We start from the raw sequence: 15,332 nt of genomic DNA, 5'->3' as shown, positions 1-15,332 counted from the left end.
GCATAAATGTAGTCAATTAAATAAAGGTTATGAACAAATCACATATTCTTGATTTTACTGCATTTCATGAAATGTCCCAACTTTTCTGGATTTGGGGTTTTATATATATAGGGGTCGCATCAATATAAAATAATAATAAAAATAGGGTCGCTCTTAAAAAAGTTTGGAAACTACCGGTCTATGGGAACATTCAGTATCATCTCACAGACTTCCATTGCAAGTGGTTTTGTGTCAACATTTGACCTAATATGGTTTTAAAAACTAATGGAAAAGTCCACAGTTTTCTGTTCTACATTTTTTCAGTCTACATTTTTCTCATCAAAAGCATGTACACAAAGTCAGCTATACATAAAGGTTATGAGAATTAATGCAGACAAAAAGGCAGTCTATAAGATGCAGCTTCTTTTCAGAAGACGATAATCTATCAAACATTGCACATTTACAGTCATCTCAATGTTGGTGATGTGAATTCATCATAACAAACAACAATCACAGCCTTCTGCCTCTTTCAGGTAAGACAACATTCCTTGGTGTGTATTTCACCAATAATACAGTGTTACATAACACGTGTGCAGCAAAAAACAATATCACAGTTTAGTGGTGCAAGCTTCATATAAAGAGCATTAAAAATACACCCCACCAAAGGTACATACTGTACAGCATTGTTCCAACAATATAGTGACTTTTGAAGCCTGTTTAACTTAAAAACAATGCAGTAGTGCTGCAACAACGCGTCGACGTTATCGATTACGTCGACTACAAAAATACATCGACGTGCGTGAAATGCGTCGACGCGTCACACTGTTTGTTTACATCTCGCGTAATGGCATACTGGGAATGGAGAAAGTTGCATTCTATTACAAAAACAGAGACCATTGTTATCAAAAGTATGTGAATACTTTAAACAGAGGACAAATGAAATGGCCCTTTGTTCCCTTTGTAAAACCGATATGGTGAACCACGGCAGCACAACTGCGATGCGCGAGCACCTCCGAGGAAAACATCTTGGCGCTCTCTGGTGTTACGGTTTAACTGGATACCGTGTGATCTGGTGACCAACTTCCTGGTTCAGGTCTGATATTCTTGCGCTTGCGGCATTCTGAAAAGTTGAGATTTTTTTTAACTCGATGCGGTGCGGACGCGCCTGGAAAAAACGAAAAAACGGCCCCTTAAAAGACAGCGCGCCGCGAGACAACAGTCACAGACCACCGAGCTACCCCGAATCAGCTCCAGATCTCTGGAAACCATGCTAAACCATAGCAGAACCACCCTGACTACATTTTATGGTTTGTGATGCTAAAGAACATTTCATGACGTCTCAGACAACTGTAAATATATGGCTACTGTGGTTTAATTATAAATGCTATCATATTTACCATAGTAAAATAATTTTATTTGCCTCATTTATTTTATACTGTAAAAACTTCAACCACATAAGTTGAAAATGAATAAAGGCTGAAATTATAAATGAAGATATTAGAAGTTGTACTTATATTTTTTTTGGTAAAGTTATCCAAAGGATTCATTAGTTAATTTAAAAAAAGAACATTAGATTAATTATTTATTGTAATAAAAATAATCGTTAGATTAGTCGACTAATCGAAAAAATTATCGTTAGATTAGTCGACATAAAAAAATAGTCGTTAGTTGCAGCTCTACAATGCAGCTGTTGTGATGTATAGCAGAATTTAAGAATTATAAAATAAGATCTCATCAATCACAGACACTTAATTATAACTTGATTATTTACACAAAGGCGAAATAAATTAACAGAAAAAAATCCACTTATGCCAATTTAAAATACTAAAGATAAATCAATATTGATTTAAAATGTTGTGATTGACAATTAATAAATAACATTTTATATTAATCAAATAAATTAAAAACTAAATGCTACAAATAAATGTAGATTTTTTTTTGTCAATTTAACAGTTTTATTACATTTTTAGGGTTTTCAAAGCTTTAAATAAGCATTAAATGACGTCACTGGTAATCTAAATGTAAAAATAGCATTAATAAATGAGCTTGCATTATGTTATTCATATTATATGTACAAAATGTTATTCAATGTAAATAGAAACTGATATATGATATTTTAAATAAAAATCTGAAATAAGGTACTTATATATTGTGCATTCCTAGAAATTAGCTTTAAAATCATTTATTGTGCTTATTAAAAATAACCCCTATGTGCACCAGCGTTACTTTATTATATATTTTGAGTTCGATTTTTCTATTTTCATTGTAATTTTAGGTAAAGTTTTAGGCTTTTTTTGTTGTGTGTTCGTCATTTTCATTGTTTTTTGTTTTTAAATGTTTATATAGTTTAGTGTGTTTAGTTTATATTAGTACTTCAACCTAAACTAAACGAGGAATACTGCCTTTGCAAAAAGCTGAAAAACCATTTTAGATTTTATTTCAGTTAACGTTTGTATTATTTAAAATGATGTATTTATATGGTTTTAATTTTAATTGACAATCATAAATGTGCGCTGCATTGACATACTGTAATAAAATAGAAAGTTCACGTTAATGCAGCTGAAGAAACCAAAGATGTGACAGGCCACATGGAATTATCTGCTGAAAATAACAAGAGAGATGTGACTATTCAACCCTGTTACACAACATGTCCCACATTGATTTGCAAAAGCGGAGGCAGAGCAGATGAGGTGGGAGGGAGAAAAAGACTGGAGATAGCAGATGTAGGACTACTGCACACAGTATGTTTCACGCTCTGTCTCTGTGTCATACTGATTCTGACATTAGCATCCGATCCAGGCAAAGTCTCCCGGGACTGTTGCAAAAAGGGCACATTGGTGAAAAATGACAGTCTGACAAAGCGACGTGTGCCTGTAAGCTGATTTTTATGCAAATAAAAGTGCCTGGATTGACAGGTGGATTCCCCATGACTGGAATACAGAATGCCGTTTCTAAGTTTGGCTGGGGCATCCCTGTTATTGAAGTCGGAGAAAATCAGTGGTCATATGCAGGTTAGTGGTGTGGTTCCCATCTGCTGAAAGCAGGCAATCATGCCATTTCCATACGCAAACATTCCCCTACAGCACTACTGCTCCACTTCATACATCTCTCAGGAGACAAGCTCACTGTTAAACGCAGTTCACCCTTCACTTTGAAGACTCAACAGACACTCTCTCAGATTTCATTCATGCTCTGGCATTATTTTACTGAACTAGGCTTGAAATATTCTATTCAGAAGTGACTTTTCACAAAGAAAATGGGAATTTCCTTTGTGAAAATGAAATTAAGGAGCATGATAATTATGACATTATATTTAGGTAAAACATTTTAAAAATGGGTATATTAGTGAGAGATGTGGCTAAGCAGGTAATGCACATGTTGGTATTTAACAGCAGGTGATCTGGATTTTAAATGTTCAATCCCACCCACCCATCATGTTGTTTTCATGTTTCAAAGTTGCTGTCAATGAAAACCTCCCAAATCCTCGATTTTACGAAAATATGAGTGGGCTTGACCGTACAAAACCTGCTGCCGCATTGTTAGAGTGTTATGGATGGTTGCCAGGGTTTTGCTATGCAGTTGCTAAGGCATTGCTGAGATTTCTAGGGTGCTCTGGGAAGTTTACAGGCCCAAATCAAAGCAAAACCTGTTGCCATGTTGCTAGTCTATAATAAATGGTTGTCAGGGCATTGCTACTGTATGCATTTTCTAAGACATTCTGGGCTGTTTAAAGAGTTGCTAATGGGTTGCCAGGGTGTTCTGAAAGGTTGGTTACTGGCCCAGATAAAAAGAAGAAAATGTGAGTAGGACTGACCATACAAACCCTCCCACCACGTTTCTAAGCTGTTGTGGATGGTTGTCAGGGTGTTGCTCTGCCGTTACTAAGGTATTCTGAGTGTTTTAGGGTGTTCTGGGTGGTTACTTAGAGGTCTAGATCAAAAAATGGGAATTTGAGTTGGATTGACCAAACAAAGCCTACCTACTTGTATCTAGAGAGTTGTCAATGGTTGCCAGGCCATTCTTATGTGGTCGTCAAGTTATTTTGAGGGTTTTTAGCATGCTTTCATGTGGTCACTCTCTAGTCTGGATCAAAAGAAGAAAATGTGATTGGGATTGACTATACATAAGAAACTGGCATGTTGTTACTGGGTTCTGGATTGCTGCGAAGGCATTGCTATGCAGCTGCTAGGGTAAAAACAAGTGTTTTATGTTTGTTGCTATGTGGTGCTAGGGTGCTTGCTTACTGGTTAAGATTAAAAGAATAAAACGTAAGTAGATTTGACCTTAGAAAACATGTTACTAGTGGTGTGGATGGTTGCCAGGGCATGGCTATGCAGTTGCTAAGGTGTTTTGAGTGGGTTTTAACAAGTCGTTATGTGGTAGTTAATGGGTTTTTGGTAGCAGGTTAATAGACCAAATAAAAAGAGCCTACTCCCAACTCCCAAGTCTGTATGATATTTTGGTTTTAAATATGAATTGACTCTCTTCTGCAATGTATGTTTATATAATTTTCTAGGCCAATTCTTCAAGCAAGGAAAATCATCTGAGGTATTATTCACATCTGTAGCACAAATGTGTGGGAAGGATCATGCTGCAAAGTTCAAAGCTCAAACTTTTAGAAATATGAGCTATAACAATATTGATGCTTGCCTTAGCAAGTCGATTGGAGTGTAGGAGCCTCTGTGTCTGTGAGTACAATATCCATTCACCACAGACCCACCAGCTTAAAGTGATCGGATTCAAAAGGCAGCAGTGCCTGAAACTGTTTCAGCATTATCACAGCATTTTTGGTCATGTCTCAGCCTGCTTCAATGTTGTTCGCGTTTGACAATCTTCCGTTCCAAGCCACTATTAACTCTCAGCGAATGGAGTGAGCTTGAGCCATTATACCCAGTTTAAGAGACATTCACAGAGAGAAGCACTCTGAGCCCAGGGGACTTCTGACTGCCCACAGAGCAAATGTCGGTAAAGTCTGATACTGAGACTCTCTCAGCTGGAGGAAACGGCTGTCACGTATAGTGTAATGTAATTATAATGGAAGTTCAAACTGTTATAATGGGCTTGAATGCATCAACAAATACTTGTACATAAAAGAAAACTTGAGACCCTATTTTCTTTTCTGTTTTATTTTTCCCTTAATTAATATCTTTTTTTCCGAAAAGCATGTCAATTTAATTGAAATCATAAAATACATAAAATTTTATTTAAAAAATGTTTTTTGTTTTGTTTTTGGGACCATTGAAATCTTTTATTTGTATTTTTTCTGGATCCATATTAAATTCATTCTTTTTTTATCTGTGAAAATTTAAAAATTATTTAAATTGTTAATGTTTTATTTTATTAACTTTATTAATATTTAAAAAATTTAATCAAATGAAAACTGCAGCACAACAGAAATTACTGGAAAAAATTGCAAGAAAAAGGTCAGAAATTACTTTTTTTTATATACTTTTATTCTATGGCTTCCACAGACCGCTACTTTAAAACTCCGCCTCCAGATAGACTCCGCCCACAAAAACGGCTTCACTGTTTGCAAAAACCAAATTAAACCATCAATAAAAAATAACAGGATTAAAAAATCAAAATTTTAAGTAAACACATTTTTTTTACGTATGTATGTATGTTTTAATTAAAACATTAATTAAATTATTAATAAATAGTTTTGTGACAGAAAAATAAATGTTAAAGAAAATACAGTATTATTTCTGGCACTGAATGCCTTCTCTGCACTATTGCTGGAATGTGGATGAACATTCAGTCCAAAACAAACCAGAAGCAAAGCTCTAACAACACACAAGAGATCTGCTGCTTAAATAACACAGCGAGCACAAACATACACATTTATTACTGCTACTCTCAAAGTCTAATGAGGTGCTAAATACTGAAAGACTGAGGGAGACATAGTATTTCACACATTCACACTAACATAACATACACCAACACATAAACACACACTCAGGAGGGTGCCAGTGGGTATCATTACACAAGCGGAAGAGAAGCCCACCCACTCTATCTGACCCTGATTGGCTTCTGGCTGGCCAGGCCACCAAGAGTATTCATGCTCTTTCCAGAAGCCTCAAATTCACTGAGCATTCAGTGAGGAAGTCTTCTGAGATGATCTTACCAATTACAGAGAGAAAGAGTGTCTTTAAAAGAGAACTAAAGACCCTTGAGGCCTTTGACAGAGGGCCTGATCTTTAATAAGGACTGTTTCTTACAAGTGCCTCAAGCTCCCGATTTTCACCAGTCTCAACCTTCTCCAAGCCACCAAGATCTTCCAGTTACAGTATAGAGTCCTTTTTTTTAATAACACTGAGAACTAATTGAGCCAATTTCTAAACTGTCACTTTAGGAAGTGAAGCAAAAAAAAAAATATCTGTATGTTCTTTTACTATTGAGCAAGGTGACAATTCCCCATTGCATATGGAGCACAGTGTTGGTGGCTCTTCTTTTTTAGGATTTTAGGAGGTGCCAGGCTGCTTTTATTGACAGGTGGTGTGAGCTGTGTGGGGATAAACATCCATGCTCAGACGCTTCCTAATCTGATTAAGGAAAACGGCTTATCCAATGATACCTTACAAAGTAAAGACTTATTAGAGCAAAGCTGGCCAGTCCGGGTGCAATGCAACACCAAAGCATCAAGTACTGCAGTGCATTTGATTCAATTCGATCCCATCCTATGAGGGCATGCCGGAGCCTCAGGATAGCCTTCAAGTGGCGGAGAAAAATCTTCCCTCTGAACTCTAGTAGCACATCGTGTACCAAAAGGCTATTTATAGATAGCAGAGCATGATGGGAGAACCCAGAGATGTCCTTATAGAATGTCTCCTCAATGAAGTGAGCACCTTACTGTTAAATATGTCACTCACCTAAATTAATCATAGAGATCCGTATGAATGTCTAAGACTTAGCACTGTTGCTTTATAGAAGAGGAATTAAAGACGCAACATTTCTGAGAGAGTGTATATAACATATAATTAAATACAATTATTCCATTTATATAACTTTATATATAAGTTGTTTTACTTTTATTCACAAATGATTGATTAAATCAATTAAAAGTGAGAGTAAAAGAGTTCATAAAAGAGTTCATAAAAAAATGTTCATAAAAAAATGCTGTTCTTTTATATTTTCTATTTATCAAAATATTCTGAAATTAAAAAAAAGTTTCGCGGTTTACACCAACAGAACAATTTTTTTTAACATTGATAAGAAGAAGAAATGTTTCTTGAGCTCCAAATAAGCATAATAATAATAATATTTCACAATATTAGCGTTTTTACTGTAGCATAAGAGATTTATAAGAGTAGGGATGTGCAATTGTGATCATGGGCCAATATTAGAGTTTTATTTCATTTGTTAGTATCGTTTGATGTGTTATAATTTCCCATATTTTTAGATTTCACTTATATTCGCCGTCATCTAAAGTTCACTTAAAGTTAATCTTTAAACACAATAAATTTAACAATACGCTAAATGTAAACTATTTAGTTTTTCATACTGTACATTATCATTTGTAAAATTCTATACTTTTTTTGTATTACCAAAATAGTACAGAACTTTGATATTGGCACTGTGGCATATCCCTATATGGTAGGAAAAAAATCTAAATAAACAATGAAAAATTTGCTAATAAACCATAACAATGATCCAGTAAAAGACTTGATGCCAAGCAGAGATGGATGATACAGGGACTTCCTGACTTTAGCTGGCCAATTCAATAACGCTTATGCTACATTAATTTTTTGTGGACAGACAAAACAAAGCCTGTTTGTAATGTGTACTCTAATCAACTGGAATTTTGAGCACATATTTGTAATTTGCTGTTCACTCAGAGACCAAAAAAGGCCTGCAGACTGTACACCTGAGCGCATTCGTTGTGCAAGGCTAAGACTGCACCAAGAATGCAAAATGAGAGAGTATTCCCAAATAAAGTGGCAAGGAGACGACTTAACCTTGACTGGCCATTTTTTCTTAGAGACTTAAGGGTAAAAAGCTTTTAACAAGCCCTAAAAGTCTCAATGACCTCATCCATCATCTGTGTCTCCAACCAGATTCACTTTATCACCTGTGACGGCATTTGTCCTGAAACCCTCAGCAATGAGATTCCAATGCCAACTTCATTAAACTCTATCCATTATGCATAAAGGTGCAATCTATAAGCACCAGCACCAACACCGTACTCCAAACACGACATGCATTTGTCAGACGCTTCTGTGCTTACAATGAAACCAATAGGTTTCTGTAAAAAGCCCCATCTGGCTTTAAAATATTCAGCAAGTGTGGCCAACATCCAAGGCCACTGGGTTAGGGAAGATTTGCATCATATGAGTGGACGGGTGTGCAAAGATTCATTTTTGAAAGGGGAGGTTGCGCTTCTGCATGACAAACCTCAAAAGCTACGCTTCATTATCCCTTTGAGTCATAGCTAGGAGACAGAGGCGTCTGTTCATGAGATTCTTTAAGTGTTATCCCACAGAAAGCTCTAAATATCAAAAGCCGCAAAGGCGATGGGAATTCTTAGCCATGTTCTTGTTGCATCAAGCAAAGTTGTTTTAAGTGTCATTAAATGTATCTTTATTATATGAAAGGTCACAGTGCGTAAACCATCTAGACTTCTCATTTAAAAAACATCTTTTCAAGTTGAAGGAAACTTCCAGATAGTGAAGTGAAGTTTCGTGGACAGCATTTGTGGTGCAATTTTGATTATCTCAAAAAAAATTTTTTTAATTCCTCCTTGTTTGAAAAGTACAAAAAGTCTCAATTAAATGCTTTTAATTTTATAAATAAATGCACTTATATTAGTTCTTCAGTTAAAACTTGTGGATTATTTGAGTTGTGAAGATGTTTTTAAATCATCCATTTCTGTAGTTTGTTTTAGGGTTTTAAGTGCAATTTTGGTCACAATTTGGCTTTCCGAAAATTTTTTAGCAAATCCTAAAAGATTCTGATCCTAGGCCAAAATCTGTAGTCTTTGATCTCTAGTTTGACATGTTCACCAACAGTCAGATAATGACCACTGCAATCAAATTTTACCCCAAATAAAAGTTTTAAAGCACAGTCCATATTTGCGACAATAACAAACCACCACTTTTTCCACACACGTTATCATCTTTTTTCTGTCACGGATCGATGATGTAAAACTCTGGACAAGTCTTCTTGCGTATGTTTGTTTAGAACAATTCTTAATGACAATGACAACTTAGATTCCTTCTTATAGCTTGGATCATGTTCAAACAGACAAGCAACTAGGGCTGTCAAAATGGCTGAAAACTCAAATAAATAAATAAATATTATCAAAATTCGAATTATATTAAAATTGAATATGCATAATTTCAGTTAGCATTTATCTTCTCTCCTATTTATTAGTGTTCCTGTAGCTCAATTGGTAGAGGATTGCGATATCAAGCGCAAGATTGGAGGTTCGAGTCCCTGGGAATACATGATAGGTAAAAATTGATTATAGAAATCTATTTGTGGTGGTCAGTTTTGATATTGTAGCAGATTGGAAAAAAAACCTCCATTAAGTCTCTGAAGATATGTTTTTTTCAGAGTTTACTTGCATTCATTTTGCATAGCTTTTGTATTGTGCGAGACGCGAGTGCAACGGTGATAGATGTCCCTCTAGAAAATGTACGAAAAATGCGAAACAGCTTGGTTTCAGTTTTGACGTGAACAAGATCTTCTCCGCGATGATGTTCTCCTTTCCCACAATATTTGAAATTAACAGTGCAGCAGCGGCGCATCTAGTGGCTTCAACTGGATGGACTAACAAAAATATTAAAATGCAATGACGCTTACATCATCATCGCATCTCATGCGCTACTGATAAGGCTGCCTCCTGAACGCACATTTAAAACGTTGCATTCGAATTTGGATTTTTATTTAAAATTTGATGAATATTTTTGACAGCCCTACAAGCAACAATTGTAAAGGATTATTATAAGTTGTACCATTTGCACCCAGATTTAGGCAATGTAAGGCCTGGTTCACACGGGACGATTTTAAAATTGTCGGCCGATTTTCCAAACCTGAGAGACCCCACACACGGCGATAAAAAATCACTGGTCTAACAGTTTTGGTCGTTCAGTGTGTGGTGTGCAGCCACACGGCAATATCAACACCTCACACACAAACCGATTTGACTCCCGAGCATTCCCAGGTCAGACGGGAAATCTCGCAAAATCCCTCGAGATCAAACGTGACTTCAGAGTAAACAATCATGGCGGACGAAGAGGATGCAGTGGCATATAGTTTGTGATTTGTTTGTAACGGAAAAAAACAAGAAAAGGCGATGGTCAAAGAGGTGGAGACAACGCGAGCATGGACTATACTTGCTACATCATGATATGGAGTTAGTTGTTGTTTTATCTCATAGAAATGTTAATACGTACTACACAGATTAATATCCGTTGAAATAAATGTTCATATATTCGTTTCCATGTACTCTGGTGGACTGCAGTTGTGGATGTAGTTATGCCCATCAACTTTATTTGTATTTATTATATTTGTTATATTATATACGCCGGCTGTTTTGATTTTGTTTCCCGGTACTTCCTCACCGCCTCGTCACCTCGCTTTCTGATTGGCTACAGGCCACATTCCACAGTCTGCGTGATTGTTTGTCCTCGGGGGACACCACACACGAGAAGAAATCGGGCCAAATAAATCCAACATGTTGGATATCCCCGATTTGAGATCGGAGCGGTCCCGACATTCTTCCGAGCAGAGGAGAGCAGTCTTAACACACCACACACGGCAGGAATATTTGATCAGATTATTTTACGATAATCCGAGCATCCTAAAATTGTCGGAAGGGGTGAATCGGGGCTAAAATCGGCCTAATTATCCTGCCGTGTGAACCAGCCTTAAGGTTGTATAACTTAGATAAAACTGTACACAGGAAATGTTTTAACATTCTTTATTTTCAATCATCAATCACCTTAAATCTCTTCATATAATCCCAAATCAAGCTACGGCTTGATTTGCGAGTGTGTGCTTTCCTGCTCTTGAAACATGGACGTGCATAAATTAAGATTAATTTAAGACCCCTGCTTTACAACTTCATTACAAAAACAAAATACGCCTGGCTGACCAACAGAGCAATGCACTTAATCTCTTGAGCCAAGCATAGAAAAACTATATTTTACTGCAAGATACATCATCTCTGAATATGATGTGCATCTTGCCTCATCTTAAATCAAAGAGTATGCTAATGTCTCGTGAAGATACTGATATCAAGACATGAGGGATTCCTTGTGTGTGTGTGTGGATCCTTTCTGGCAGACCTCTCATAGAGGAGGCATCTTCAGCCAACTGATCCAACTCCATTGCAGGGAAGCAGTGAGAGATTGCTTTATGTCCCAAAACCTGACACTGTCCTTCTGCTCCTCTCTCTTCTAGTTAGACCCCCAACATGTGGATTAACATCTGTTTGTGCACTAAGTAACTGTAAAATGTTTATATTGTGTCGTTATCCTCAGAAAAGCAGCGGAAAGCCACATGAAAATAATTTGCAAGATTTATTTCCTCACATTAATTTTTTTGGGGGGGGCTAATCTCATAACTTCATCTCACATTAGTGTGTGTTGTGTTGACTTAAGCAGGCACAAGACCTCAATGGGGCTAAACGCTCTCTTGAGAACAAGTTAAACGGAGAAGCAATTATAAAAAGCCACTGATAACTGAAGAAGGAAGGAGTTTGTTTTCCGCGTGATCCTTGGAAGTGGTCTGGAATTTAATTAGAATTTAATACCACATTGTTTTCAATCAACCAACACAACAGAAAAATCAGGGATTTAACAGCATTAGGTTTCAGATGGTGACCACAACAACTCGAAACGTGACAAGAGCACTTGGGAAAAGTGCCAGCTCTGCAAATCTAAAGGGAAAATCAACTGAGACAAATAACACAAAAAAGGAACATAAAAAGGAACATGCAGCACTGGTAATCTGAGTTTGATCTGAGTTTTATCTGAACAGATTTGGAGAAATTTTGCATTACATCAGTTGCTAACCACTGGATTCTCTGCAGTGAATAGTTGCTGCCAGAATGCATTAAGACAGCTGCTAAAAATATCACAAATAATACACAAGTATTCATGACTCCAGTCCATCAATTAACATCTTGTGAAGTTAAAGATTTGTCAAGAAGATGTTTATAACTTCAAACTGTTGTTTCAGGCTAAAATGTGTTGTCTATTCATAATGTTGCTTTCTCCAGTGAAAACACTGTCTTGTCTGAATCAGGAGCGAAATATGCCCAGATCAGTTTACAAGCGGAAACAGTCCAAAACAGAATATGTCAGTTTTGGACTGTTTCTAAACACATTCTAAAATACATATTAAACGAATATTTCAGTGGATTTTGATTTGAGAGGACAACAGGGGATGGTTTTTTAACTGGAGGAAGCAGACTGGTATTTAGGCCAGAAGAGATGGTTTAAAATGAAAATGCTTTGATGATGGATTACAGTAAAACACGCCATCAACACTTCTGACCAGTACAATAATGCTTGGATTTGTCATGCAGAAATTGATACACAAACCATACATTTATTTTTATAAAAACCTTTAAAAAAAAAACTTCATTACTACACAGTATGTATCTGGACAGAAAACATGTCGGATACCAAACCACCACAACACCAAGAATGGCAAAGCCAGTGCCCAATGTTTTGATTTCAGGTTCAGTGGACTTAAATTATTTGATCCGCTTAACGGGGCTCTAGCACAGGCATTAAGATTGTTTGCTCTGATGCTTAGGAAAATAACTGTGATCAAGTACAGTGCATTCATGTCAAACACGTTGTTGCTTAAAACCGTGAACAGAAGGCAGCAGGCTGGAAACACTTGTTTTGAGATTCAGTCAGAAGCTGGCAAACATCTTTTTCAATATTTTTGTGTTGATTTCCAATAAAAACATGAAGAAAAATTGTACACACAACAACAACAAAAACAAGAACAACGATTCAATTAATACTTCAACAACAAAACATTAGCAATAGTAAGAAGAAGACGAAATTATTGTTGTCAAATTCACGTCTTTAATATTATAGAAAAGTCTTTGAAATCGTATAGATTAATAAAGTCTTACGAGATCAGCAGCAAAGCCGCAGTGATTCCGCTGTCAGAACAAAAACATCCAACATTAAGTCAAAAAACCCCTGCAAAACAGCCGTCACTCGCCTTACCTTTTTCTTGAGACGAAGAAATGATCTCTTCCTCCTTTGGATTTGCTACCTGGGTAATGATGGACGTGTTGTCCATGGAAACGGGATTTTATTCCTCCTCAGTCACTTATGTTTTGATAATTTTCAGCTAGCCTGATGCTAGCGAGCTAGCGGTGTGTGTCCAGATGGCAGACGCACCATACAGCGCAGTCGATCTTTCACCAGCGCATCCGAGTAAACATGCAACACACACTTCACGATCACACAGCGAGCGGTGCGAGGCGAGGCACTTCTGTCAAAAGGCGGGGGTCGGCGCCATCTCAGCTCTAGTGTGATTTGAGGTCTGTGGAGACTGGAGATCAGTGCGTAAAATAACAAAGAGTCTGATCTGCATCTGCATCTGCAGCCGCGCTTTCTCTCCCCTTGCGCGCGTGTCTGTGTGTGCACCATAGACTGACCATAGACGCGCACACACATATACACACACTCGATATGACCGTGTGAAACTACCCTTTACAAAAATAAACCATGCTAACCACAGGTACAACAGTTACTTTTACTTGATATCAGTCACACTGCATTAAAAAGTGAAATGAAAATTGAAAAAAGTATTAATTCATATGAATTTATTTATTTATTATGGTAATTTGGCAAAAATGTAGCGTAGCCTAGGTACTTTACAGAAATGTAGCGTTATATATATATTTTAAATAAATAAATTCATTATTTAATACAATTTTATTTGAACGATTCATTTATTATTCCTTAATTATATATATATATATATATATATATATATATATATATATATATATATATATATATATATATATATATATATTATTTTTTAAACGTAATATATGCAATGTGCCCTACAGAAAAAATCTTTTAAATATATGTATTTTTTGTTTTAAAAAAAAACGCTAATTAAATTATTTCTAGCAAAAATATACAGTAAAAATACATAAGCTATAAAGACTTAAGACTTGTTGTACATTTGAAACAAGAAAAAGACAACGAATCTAATGTTTGTTGAATCTAAAATTTTACTTTGTTGTTTTCCGACTTGTTTTTGTTAAAGTTCAAATAACAGATTGAATATAGTTTGAATATACGTACCTGTTAGCTCTCACTTAGAACAGCATAACTCACATAAAGTAATTTCAAACCTGTTTCAAATCTAATTACCAGAAAAACTATAACACCCCCCCCCCCCCCCCAAAAAAAAGACAAAAAACAAACAAACATCAGATTTATAGAATCTAGAAATGTGGACTGATGCTTAAAATGATAAAAATCAATGGCACATCAAAAATAGGCATATGGTTTAAAAGGGAAATGATTTTGCTAAGATACTAGGAGAAACTGCAGTGATTTCAGAAATGTTTGACACAGAGAGGTGGGAGGGTTACTAAATATTTTATGAAGGTGGGTGTTTGATCTTAACGTTTAATAAGTCAGCCTGTGTAATGCAACTACAGCAATACTTTATAACATTTTCGTACTTTCTCTACTCACTTTTTAAAATGATAATACATATTAAAAGTATAAATTATGTAAATATAAATACTGGCAACAGATATAGCTAATATCTTGTTCTTGTCCTCGTTGCTGTTGAATTTTTTAATTAATTACTAGATTTAAAAAAAAACTTTTATTCTATTTTAAGTCAAAAGATAACATTAAAAAAATTATGAATTTTATTCTGACTACATATGGAATAGAAATAGGTTATTAATGGTATATAACTAATAGATTACGTTTATGTAAATATATTTAATGAAAAGAAATGTTAGCGTTTGTGGCGAATGGCTTTAGAATAAATAAATTGATAGATTCACTGTTTATTGTTATTCCACAGTTGATCAATTTGAGGCACTATTTAAATGTAAGCTTATAGTGACATCTTGTGGTCGAACCGTAAATTGAGTAATTATTTATACGTTTACACGATGGACAAAAGCACCATTTAGCAGATGTTTTTAACAGAGCTTCGAAATTAAGCAAATGAAGAATGCTACAAAGCGAAAACAATGTGCTTTTCTTCACCTCACAGTACAAACTGAAAACAAAAGTAAATTATAATCACATATTTGTTCTAATTTTAACAACTGCCTTTGATCCAGTATACCTTTACTTTGTTTTAGTCTTGGGCAGGGTACATCATCAATAATTATTTCA

At 35.8% G+C, this 15,332-nt stretch overlaps 1 protein-coding gene across 1 annotated transcript in view; it reads right to left on the bottom strand.

The window, feature by feature from the left end:
* The window catches only part of LOC113066296 (CTD small phosphatase-like protein), a 31,244-nt gene extending 17,638 nt beyond the window's left edge, over positions 1-13,606 (bottom strand). The window contains exon 1 of the mRNA XM_026238165.1: positions 13,173-13,606. Within this exon, the coding sequence (XP_026093950.1) occupies positions 13,173-13,248 (76 nt within the window). The 5' untranslated portion in view covers positions 13,249-13,606. The remainder of the gene's footprint in view (positions 1-13,172) is intronic.
* Positions 13,607-15,332: the final 1,726 nt, after the last annotated feature.

Source organism: Carassius auratus, chromosome 49 (assembly GCF_003368295.1).
Source record: "Carassius auratus strain Wakin chromosome 49, ASM336829v1, whole genome shotgun sequence".
In the NCBI taxonomy this organism is placed as follows: domain Eukaryota; kingdom Metazoa; phylum Chordata; class Actinopteri; order Cypriniformes; family Cyprinidae; genus Carassius; species Carassius auratus.
The sequence above is the reverse complement of the archived record's forward strand: the minus strand, read 5'-3'. Positions and strand labels throughout refer to the sequence as shown.